The 11,145-nt window shown below is 35.2% G+C and overlaps 1 protein-coding gene across 2 annotated transcripts; it reads left to right on the top strand.

Moving 5' to 3' along the window:
- The first annotated feature begins 265 nt into the window (after positions 1-265).
- Positions 266-3,536, top strand: LOC126594307 (uncharacterized). 2 transcript variants are annotated; one of them, XM_050260552.1, is made up of 5 exons: positions 266-591; positions 761-861; positions 1,346-1,462; positions 1,563-1,664; positions 2,930-3,216. In XM_050260552.1, exons 1-5 carry the CDS (start codon positions 369-371, stop codon positions 3,077-3,079), a joined length of 693 nt encoding a protein of 230 aa, XP_050116509.1. In that variant the 5' UTR covers positions 266-368; the 3' UTR covers positions 3,080-3,216. The 2 variants fall into 2 exon arrangements, with proteins under 2 accessions (XP_050116509.1, XP_050116508.1); XM_050260551.1 differs by lacking the exon at positions 2,930-3,216 and adding an exon at positions 3,233-3,536 and having other exon boundaries at positions 271-591.
- Positions 3,537-11,145: the final 7,609 nt, after the last annotated feature.

Here is an 11,145-nt window from a genome sequence, read left to right as displayed (position 1 = left end):
TAACACGAAAATGACATACACATGAAAAATACCTGTTTTCCAGGTTTACTTATTAGAAGTCTGGCAATTCTTTGTACGAGTCGTTAACCTGACATGAAATAACAAACTTTGGATTGAAAAATTAAGATAAAAATTTGACATGACATAATTTATTATCAAAATGAATATGACACGAAAACGACAAACACAGGTATATCAATCGAGATACAAAACACTTGTAAAAGAGAAAAAAAACAATTAACTAATAAAACGTCCGGTATTCCCACGTGGCTATCCTTACATGTGGAGTCAAATTCCCTTCCCTTCCCTTTCCGTTTCCTTCTTTTCTTCTCCGTCTCTCCTCTCTCTCTCTGCAGTTCCTCTCTCCAATGGCCGAAACCTCTGCTGCTCTCCGCTTCTCACCCTTCTCTTCCCTCTCCTCCTTCGCTCGCGTCAAGGACTCCTCTTTCTCTTCCTTCTCCGCCGCTTTCCCTCCAAATTCCCACCCTTGCCCCTCCCGCCTTCTCCGGGTTCCCGCCAAATTGTCCTCCAATTCGTCCAATTCCTTACCCGACGATCTCTTCGGCTTCTTTCCTTGGTCCAATGACTCCGGTGGGTACCCTTCTTCAATCCCCCACACATCGTATCCATATGTAATTAAACAGTATAATTTCCATGCTAATAAGGGTTAAATTTAACATTTCCTGATTACTTTTACTGTCTGATCTTTTGATTTTTTTTTTTATGATTGTTTTTTACTATTTGTGATCATATTTGGCAGAAATTGAATGGGTTACTGAGGAGAGAGTCACATTGTTCACTTGTGATGGGCTAATTCAGATTGGAGGCTCCATGGTCCCTCGACGTATCACTTCTTCGAATGTATGTTTTCTCCATATTTATCCTTATGATTTTGTATTAACAGATAATTTATCCCTAATGAAATGTTACTTTTCATCTATTAGGCCTCGTTTGGTTTCTAAGATTCGATTTGATTAGATAACTTATGTTGAATGAAAGCATGGATGTAAACTTGCACATTTTGTTAAGTTGAAGGGAATTTATCCCTCGTAGTACTAATATTTTGTTACGATCGGAAGGATAAGTTTCCTTAATGACTAATGCATCTTCTACCTTCAACTTGACAAAGTTTGGAAGTCGTATCCACTTCTTCCTTCTAACATAAATTGAATCTAAGGAGTTGTCGAATCCATTCCAATCCTAACACCGAATGAGGTCTAATATTACTTATGGATTATAATTAGTATGAAAGATCTAGCTTCTTTTTTTCTCTCTCATTTTGGACCCCATTTTTTGTACTGAGTTTGTTTGTTAAATCATCTAGTTGAGTGTGTATGCTTGACAGAAGAAGCAAGGGAGGTCAAAGACTACTCAAAGATTTCAGAGATTTCAAGAGAGTGATTACATGGACACAGAGCAGGGTTTGTGCCTGGGTGCACTCTTTGATATTGCAGCTACAAATGTAAACAGTCCTTATGCTGTTATTTTGTATTATTTAATTCGCCATTTGATTGCTGTGCGCTTTCACTTTGTCTTATGTATGTGAGAATTTGTCATTCTAGGGCCTTGACATGGGCAGGAGACTCTGTATCTTTGGCTTTTGCCGTTCCATAGAGATGCTTAGCGATGTCGTGGAAGACACTGTGTTGGAACATGGCGGAGAGGTGTGTTATGTTAACATGTTATAAATATTTTACCATTTCATTCTTTTTCCCTTTCAGAATCATTTTGTTATGTTGATAGTTGCCAAGAGCGAAAGCTACATGTTTGTTTTCAATACCCTGGCTACGTTTTCGTAGCCTAGTGGTCTAATTATAAGAATCATTACGGAGACATTCAGGCTCCAAAAACTCATTCATGTTTTATGATCTAAGATCTGCGCTGATATCACCCGTGAAAAAATGGATTTATTTGTTTCTGGTGTGGTTCTGTTGAATTCTCTATTTATTTACTCTAGTTCTTAGTTTCTCACTTCCAAGTGCATGTTTTGTTTCCAGTGATAGAAATGGATAGCTGTAAATTCAATGTCTGATAAAGAGATGGACTGCACATATGTTGGTCCAAAGTGTGTTAGGCTTGTTTTGTCTAGTAAATTTCACTGCAAAAATTTTATTGTATACAATCGTATGGGCCATTGACAATTGTCCAGTGACCGGCCCGGTAGGGGTTATCACTTTCCATTCTGGCTGGAGCAAAGGGAAACAGACTTGTTTAATTCTCTAAATTGTTTTCTTTGGAGAAAATTTGGTTAATGTGAAAGATATTTAAAATTGCTGGCTTGGCACTCGTTAATATCTTTAGAACCTAAGCAACAGTCCCTCATAGCAATGTTGCTCAAAGGGGCTGTTCTCTGCTGATGTGTCTCCAGATGCAGAAGTATACAAGTTTTGTGGCAAGCCAGCTTGCTCTTACCCAGTAGCCATTCTCTGTGGAGGGTAGGGCCAAAAAGAAAGCGATAAACCTTGTCAAAACTTCCCATCAGGACAAACTACAGAATAACAACCATTAGCAGTTGTAAGTTAGATGGCATGCTAAAGAGTTGCAAGTCAGGAGGGCCGATACTGCAACATTCAACTCTCAAGAACCTCCTTACCTGTGGCGTGGGGTGGTCAAGATGGTGTGCATCACCTGTACAGTGATGGTGGCTCCATATGGGGAAGTTAATTTTGCGGTTAGACTCAGAAAGTATTGAATCCATTTGTAGTTGATCTATAAAAAGAAGCTTTGAGACTATGGAAGAATAACGTAAAAATTTACTTCTTGAACTACTAAACAAAACTAGACTCCTGAGCTGAATTGGCCACTCCTTGAGAAGGAAATGAACGATGGAAGTTCAATAATAACACGACAAAGAGAGATGAGAGCACGACAGTAAAACGAGCTTAGAATCTGGGTACGAGTAGAAAAGTTGAAATGTTGTTTTGAACAGGTTAAGTGGTTCCACACCCAAAAGAGAAGGTTATGGTTGGCTCTGGTAGCTGGATTGGAAGCAAGAGTTCTGCCTACGATAGGAAAGAGTCATCCTAGTAGACGTATTTCTCCCCTCCAGGGCTGGTCACTCTCTCTTCTTGTCTCTTAGATGTTTATGTTGTACGTTTCATTGTGATTAAATTCTCTTATGTTGCCAGGTGCCAGCTGATAATTTTGGTAGAATGCCCGATGCCGGGTCTCTGAAGACTCTGAGTCCCAAATAAAGTTTTTGTTTATAGATTTCTGGTTTTTTCAATTTCAGGTTGTTGCTGCAGAGAAGGCGATGAAAGGCGGTTTGCATGAAAAGTTAAGAATGACGGTTGCAGTGCCGTTACTTTGGGGGGTTCCTCCTGCCGCCGAAACACTTCACCTTGCCGTAAAGTGTGGTGGAGGAATTGTAGACAAAGTTTATTGGCAATGGGATTTCTTGTGAAAAAAAAAAAAAAAGATTAGCATCCCTTCCTAACCCTTATTTGTGCATGTTGTACTTAATATTGCTGTATTCCCCCCATATGTACAATACCAAATTGTTGTATTCCAAATCAAATCAGCCTCCTCCAGTGTCATTATCTCATGTATTACTAGCTTTTGACTCTTCCATTTGGCTACATTAAACAACTGCTCCATAAAAAAATTGATGGTGAGCAACTTACATGGCTAGGGGCACTACAATCGTGACGTTCTACGCTAATCATGCAATGTCATGTAGAGAGAACTTCATATGTAGCGTTGTGTCATTGTGCAAGGCGCACCGATTGTGGTGTATTTGTGTCATGTAAGATGTGTTCGAACTGATGAAGGCCTTTATAATGCCTATATCTATTATTCTATTCTATTAAGAGAAGAGAGCTTGTTAACTTTTTGCCCCCTTTTTTTTCTTCTAATTTTGCCCTCACTTTTGAATACACAATGTTGACATGAGGAGGGTAAAATAGTAATTTTGTATCTTTTGACAAAATGACAATTATATCACCATTTTTCCTATTTTACCCCCTCACTTTTGATACATAATATTTACATAAAGAGGGCAAAATGATAATTATGTAATATTAAGAAAAATATGCCCTTATTAAGAGATCACATCATCATTGTCTTATACTCTTTTAAAATTTTTAAAAACTAATCACACTCCTTAATAAAAAAAAAAAAAAAATGAAATTGTTCACACACAAAGTGTGTGCTCATCTTCTAGTTAAATATTAAGATGACCGGGCAAGCTCTGGATGAAGGGCACGTTTTGCAACTTTGGTCATGAAGGTCAAAGCAGATTTTATACTTCAAAACCGTTTTTGTGATCTTAAAAGGTTTTTCTTTTTAGAACGAAAGTAATGTAATGAAAGCTATAATTTGAGGAGAATGAAATTGAACAAAAGATTACAGACCCCAGTTAGGGCTGGTTTGGTATTGCTGTACTTTGAAAAAAAACTGCTGTGAGAATAAGCGGCTATGAAATAAATCTGTAGAGTGTTTGGTAAACTTTTTTGTAAAAGTGCTTTTGGAAAAAAAAACAGTCTGATAGTGGGTCTTTTCATTAAAGGAGCATTGTAACTCCGTGTGCTTTGAAAAAAAGCCAGTTTTCCAAAGCTGCAAATAGCAGCTTCAGCTTTTTCCTTTGATTTCAGCTTATTCTTACAGCAGCTTCCAAAATAAGCCTTTTTTTTTTTTTTTTTTTTTTTTTCAGTTTACCAAACATCTAAAACCCTCACAGTCTTTTTTCATGAGTGCTTTTTTTTTAAGCACCTCACTCCTAAACCACCCCTTAATATTTTCAACTTTAATTTGAGATTCAGTTTAAACATTTCATTGAAAAGATTAATCAAGCAATTTTGGCCCCTTCTATTTTGGTTTTTAAAATAAGGTGCATTATTAGCGTGCAAAATCAAGCATCTGAGGTTGCATCACATTTGTTGTGGATTGCCTTGAAGATTATGATATTTAACTTCATTTCACTGCTTATTTGTAGGGTTCAAACCCTCTTCCACGTCTCAAAGTAGTTTAAAGTAGAAATATCAGTTGTAATAAAAAAATTAATAAAAACCATATGTGGATGTATTTGATTACAAAAGACTGTCATAGCTAATATGCATAATAGGTAGTAGGGGTGCAAATTGGGCTAGAATTTGTCTCCGAATATGAAATTTTTCTATCCGAATGAAAGACACATTGAGATTCAAAAAGTTTCAAATTTCGATCTGAATTTTTACGAAATGTTTCAAAATTTCAGTAAATAAACTAGAAGAAAAATATAGAATTTTTTTTGAAAATTTTATCATAACAAGTTTGAAATATTTCACCAAAATTCAATACTAATACAATCTTAATTTCGATAGTCATATAATGATTGTATAAATACATATACTCATACGAGTTAATCTAACCTCCTAATTGTGATTGATTAAATAAATGTTGGTATTGTAGTCAAAATATAAAAAAGAACAATGAATTGTACACACGAAAAAAGTAGGAAAATATCCAAAAATTTGTAAAATACATAAACCACGAATAATGTTCTGAAAATTTCGAATTACTCTGATTCCTAAAATTTTGAATTTAGAAATATTCCAATATGATATGAAATTTTTGAAATAGATTTGGACCTTGTTTCCGATTTTTCGGAAATTACCCTTTAAAAGTATTAACACCCCACCACACACCCTACCATTTATGCAACCACCACCACCATCTTCACCACCATTTCAATCGCCACAAACCATCCACTACCATTGCTATACTATCATCACTCCCTACCATCATTGTCCGCGACGCCACACACACCCTCCCACCCACCCCACCAGCATAAATGCAAGTCGATAGATTTTTTTCTACTAAACTGTTTATTACATAAAACTTTGAAAAATCACGTCCCTTATAGTGACTATATACAACTATTACAGTTTTACATCAAATTTAACAAAACACCATGACACTACTTTTCCGCATATAGCACTAAGAAATACATTATCAAATGTTTAATTGCTAGCTGATTATTCTCAAAGCATAAAAAAATTATATAAAGAGCTCTAACATTAATAAACTGGCTCTACATTAGGTTAACGGTTCAACACCATTCAGTGGATCTAAAGAAATTGGTCCACTCATACTAGACCCGGCATTTTTTGACACGACACGAAAACGACACGAAAATAACGGATTTCGGGTCAATACGATAACTTATCGAGTGACCTGTTAAGAACCTGTTTACACGTGGGTAACCCGTTTTGACCCATTAAGAAAAAATTTATTTTGATAATTTTAAAGTTTAATTACTAAAAGATTTATTATAAAATACAATAGCTATATTAATATATACAATATATTATATATTAAATATATAGTTTTGTATTATTATTCTATATAAATTAAAAAAAAAGTTTTAGTCATTATTTATTTTTATTATGAGAGTTCCTTATTATCATTACTAGCATAAATTTTACTTAACATATTGTTGTCCAAAATTAATATAAACTAATGTAGTATTTATATAGGCAATAACTAAGAAGACATGCATACAAGTATGAAAAATGTGAAAGAATATATAAACACTCGTGATTCATCATTATTCCTCCATGAGTAGATAATGGTTACACTTACATTATAGTTTAGATTTTTAAAATCCTCCAAACCTTCATGAATAATGTTTTTTATTTGAGGGCAAAATTAATAAAATTAATAATAATTATTGTAGAAGTGTAAAAAATGTAAAAAAACAAATACAATCACTCATAGTGACAAACTTTACAACTTTCATGAAACTTTCATGAAGGGGTCAGCTTCAAAATCCAACACTATAATTCATAAACTTTAAATTTATATTTAACCGTTGATTGCCATTTACGCTTTATTCTTTTTATTGAATTTCATTTTTAAAATTTTCTTTTTTGAAAACATGATCATTTGGCGGATGTAAGAAAATGAATGGTTCAAATCTTTGATATCACGTTTCGACATTTACGGTTAATTGAAATATGAGTCGATGTCATATAGTTTGTAGAAACTTTATAAACATCAAGCAATATTTTCACTAACCGTAAAACTCTGAATATAATATCAACGATCCAAACTATTCATCTTCCTGCATCCTCTAATAGATAAAGTTTTCAAAAAAAAAAAATCTAAAAAAAAAAAACAAAATTTGATGAGAACAATGAAGCGTAAATGTAAATCACAATCAACGGTTAAATTTTGATCTATGATTTATATGATTGTAGTGGCAAATTTCGAAGTTAAGCTCTTCATGAAAGTTGTAAAGCTTGTCATTACAAGTGTTTATATATTTTTTCTATATATTTTTTACACTTATACATTAATTAAAAAACTATTAAAGACTTTAGGTAAGTGAAAATATATTTAAAAGAAAAATGTGTTTTTATGTTTTGGATGTGACAATACGGTATGTATATACTTATTTAGTATTATGTTTTTCATTTGATTATTTATTGGTTTAAAATATATTTTCCTTAACGAGTAACGGGTCGGGTCATATTACCTGTTAATATTATCGGGTTGATTTCAGGTCGGGTCATTTTACCCGTTTATTTTAACGGGTGTTACATGACACGACCCGTTAAGATATCAGGTATGACACGAACATAGAAAACACGACACGAATGCCAAGTGTAACTCATACATAACTATTACAATTTTACATTACAATTAACGAAACATTATGACACAACATTTCCCACTTGTAGCACTGTTAAAATTACAAATTACCAAGTGTTTAAGTACTAGTTGATTATTATCAAAACACAATATAATTATATACTATTTTGCATGTAGTCCAACATCCTAGCGAATAGGGTGTTGAGTTTCTACCTATGCATTCCGAGTTTTGCGTTGAGTTTCTACCCATGCGTCGCATGTTCAAAACTCTCATTCTCTAAATAGTTTCATGCTATTTCCTCTCCCATCTTTATATATAAAGCCAACAACCCCTTTTGAAGTCACAAGTTTCACCAAAACATTTTGGACAAAAATACCCCCAAAACAAAAAATTTCAAAAGCAACTCAAAATAATGTAGGGGTATTTTTATCATTTTAATAGTGTTTTTTTTTATTAATTAATTCTTTTGTACAATTTTTTTAATTAGTACCTCATAATAGGCTAGAAATAATGTGATTCAATAAGTTGTTCATTAAATATTATTTTCTCGATTTTTAAACAAGTTCAAAACATCTTAAGAGGCGTGCAATGTTTGTTATAAAAAAGGTATTTTGCACGCGCATAATAATGTGATTAAATTAGTTGTCAAATGATTGTATTTTTTTTTTGAACAAGTGATATTATCTACACTAATGGGGAGGGAGTGGGCTTAGCTTGGTTTGTGAGGGGTTTTTTCTAGCATGATCTAAGATTATTCATTTACTTCAAATATTTGACTTTCCTTTTGTCAATTCACACATATAAATACATTTAAAATGTGTAAGTTGCACGTAGCACGCTGTAATTCAAAAAATGTCTTCTGCACGCGCGAGAGCATGTGCATGAAGGCTAGTTAATAAGAAAAAAAAAAAAAAGCTTCCAACATTGTGTTAGCCACCCACACTTAATAGACAAACTAGCCTTCACGCATGTGCTCACGCGTGTGCATAAGGCATTTTTTGAATCACGGCGTGCTACGATCGACTTACACATTTTAAATGTATTTATATGTGTAAATAATGAATTGACACGCCCCGATCCTGATGTTTGGGGGACATCGGGATGGCCATATGCTGGCTAACACCCGAGGATCACGCAAGCCATTTAATGAAGGCATATGCCAAGAACATGTGAAAGATGCATATAAATTTCGTGTGAACTGCGTAATGTAATATTCAAGTACAAACCTTACCAAAATAATATTCAAACATCAAATAAATGATAGTGATAATGCATGACATGTTTAGAGCATACATCAAATTCAGAATACAAGTGGAATGTGCTATTACAATGATGTCAAAGCAGAGAGGTTGACACGATGTCACTGGTAGGGGAATGCCTCGTAGCTCGGATCGTATGCCTTGTTCCTATGTCTTGAGGGGGCGCAAAACAAACTTGAGTGGACTAAGTTTATATATATATATATATAATACTGAAACAGTTATTCAACAACGTACTAACCCCCAAAGTTTTAGGGAAACTTAATAGTATAATATGTAATAAGTTTTTCCGAAAACCCTAGCATGCCATAAAACCTTTGTAAAACATATATCGTATATAGTGCACTAAATAGTGGTATCATAATCAACTGAAGCCACTATATCACCTGACCTGTAGGCCAAATATATGAATATCTTCCGACCCGTAGGCCACTACATCACCCGACCTGTAACAACCCGTCCCGATTTTATTTATGATTTTTTTGAAACAAGGGTACTTTGGTAATTTCACTTGGTTTTGGGCTAGATATTTTATTTTGGGTTTGCTTTTAAACCTTAATTGGTGTGCCAAGGGACCCACCTTCTATTTTTGTGTCCTTGATTCCCTTATCCCCACTTACCATGTGGCAGTTTCCCCGAGCTCTCTCTTTCTCCCTTAGCTTTCATTCTCATCTTTCCCCTCACATATTTCTCCCTCTCCCCCCGCTGTATCCTATCTACCCCGAGGACCATCACACACATATAACACCCACACACACGTCAACTCTCCCTCAGACCTCCTTCATCTCATTCGTTCCTCTTCTTCCTCTGCAAGTAAAAGGACTAAGACCACCCATATCAATTTCTCCAGTGAGTTCTACCCCACTTCGACCTAGGTAAGTCTTGGGTTACTTGGACTCTTTTTATTTTTGTTCTTGTGATCTGTTTCTGATTAGGTTATGTTTTGGATTTATGAGTTAATACAGTGATACATTGGGAAAGGAAAACCTAGTTTTCGGCAGGAAAGCAGTAGCCAGGCTGTTTTTCGACCATCTTCTGGCCACTGCTAGCCACGAGGAAGGTATATTTCGACTCCCTATTTTTTCGAGCTTCTTTTTGGTGTTTTGAATTGCATGAAATGATTATGTTTCGATCTCCGTCGGAGCTAGGGAAGTTCTTGGCCGAATTTTCGGCCTTCTTATTCATGGGACCCACGAAACCAATAGGTTAAGCCCAACCCGCGAGCAAGAACCAACCCAAATCTTTGGGCCTTACCACAGGTCCAATCCAAAACCAACCCAAAACTATTAACCTTTTAACCGGCCCAATTTACTAAACTGGGCCCAAATCCTTAACCCATTAGGCCCAGCCCTTGACCCATGTGACCTAAACCCAATTCAAAGTTAGCCCAAACCCATGGGCCTTGTAACTCGACCTTAACTTGGGCATTTGGGCCATGGAACATGACTCAGCCCAAAACCTTTTTAACCCAACCTAAAACAGGACTTAGCCCAAAACAGTGGGCCGGGCTACCAAGCCCAAACCTAAAACCCTTTGGCCCAACCCAGTGGACTGTTTGACCTGGACCCTTTGACCTGATCTGTACAGAATGTTCTTGGAATATTCTTATGTTAACTTTTAGTTGACTTTTTTAAAATTTACCCAGGACCTTTCTTAGGGTAGTTCGACATCCTAAATCCATTTTCGACGTCCGTTTTCCTAAATTCAATTGTTTTAATAGAGTTTTATTAATTGGACCCTTTATGTGCTTAGGTGCATTTATTGTGGCGTTTCTGTCTTCGCTAGTTTGTGTGGCTCTTTGATGACAGAGTATCTGTGAGTGGACCCCTTTTAAAATGCATGTTTTGATAGTAGAAATGCATACATGAAAAACATGATTTAATGGTTACGCTTTTATGAAATGTTTTATTAGTAAATTAGATTTACACTTTATGATTATCATGCTATATTGAGAATATTTTGGAATACCATACTTTATCAAATTTATGTTCTTTGTAGTATATATGATGGATGACTATATACTATTTATGAACATGTTTTTACACTCTTTGTAGTATATATGATGGATGACTATGTACTATGAAGATGTTTTGAGATATATGTACGTATGTTGGAAAGATTATATATAACGTTTTGTGCTTATCTAGTGGTCACTGTTCTGCCTACGGGTGATGATACTTATTTGTCCTATAGGTTGGGTGATGTAGGGGCCTACGGGTCGAACGATATTATATTGGCCTACAGGTCGGGTGATGTAGGGGTCTACGGGTCAAATGAAGATTTATATATTTGGCTTACGGGTCGGGTGATGTA

This window comes from Malus sylvestris, chromosome 12 (genome assembly GCF_916048215.2).
Source record: "Malus sylvestris chromosome 12, drMalSylv7.2, whole genome shotgun sequence".
Classification (NCBI taxonomy): domain Eukaryota; kingdom Viridiplantae; phylum Streptophyta; class Magnoliopsida; order Rosales; family Rosaceae; genus Malus; species Malus sylvestris.
This window is presented reverse-complemented; position numbering and strand designations above follow the sequence as displayed.

Bases quoted from the DNA above. Each gene is read 5' to 3' on its own strand.
- LOC126594307 (XM_050260551.1), top strand. From the start codon at position 369: ATGGCCGAAACCTCTGCTGCTCTCCGCTTCTCACCCTTCTCTTCCCTC. The intron at 862-1,345 runs GTATGTTTTCTC...TATGCTTGACAG, and splicing joins GACGTATCACTTCTTCGAAT to AAGAAGCAAGGGAGGTCAAA. The intron at 1,665-3,232 runs GTGTGTTATGTT...TTTCAATTTCAG, and splicing joins TGTTGGAACATGGCGGAGAG to GTTGTTGCTGCAGAGAAGGC.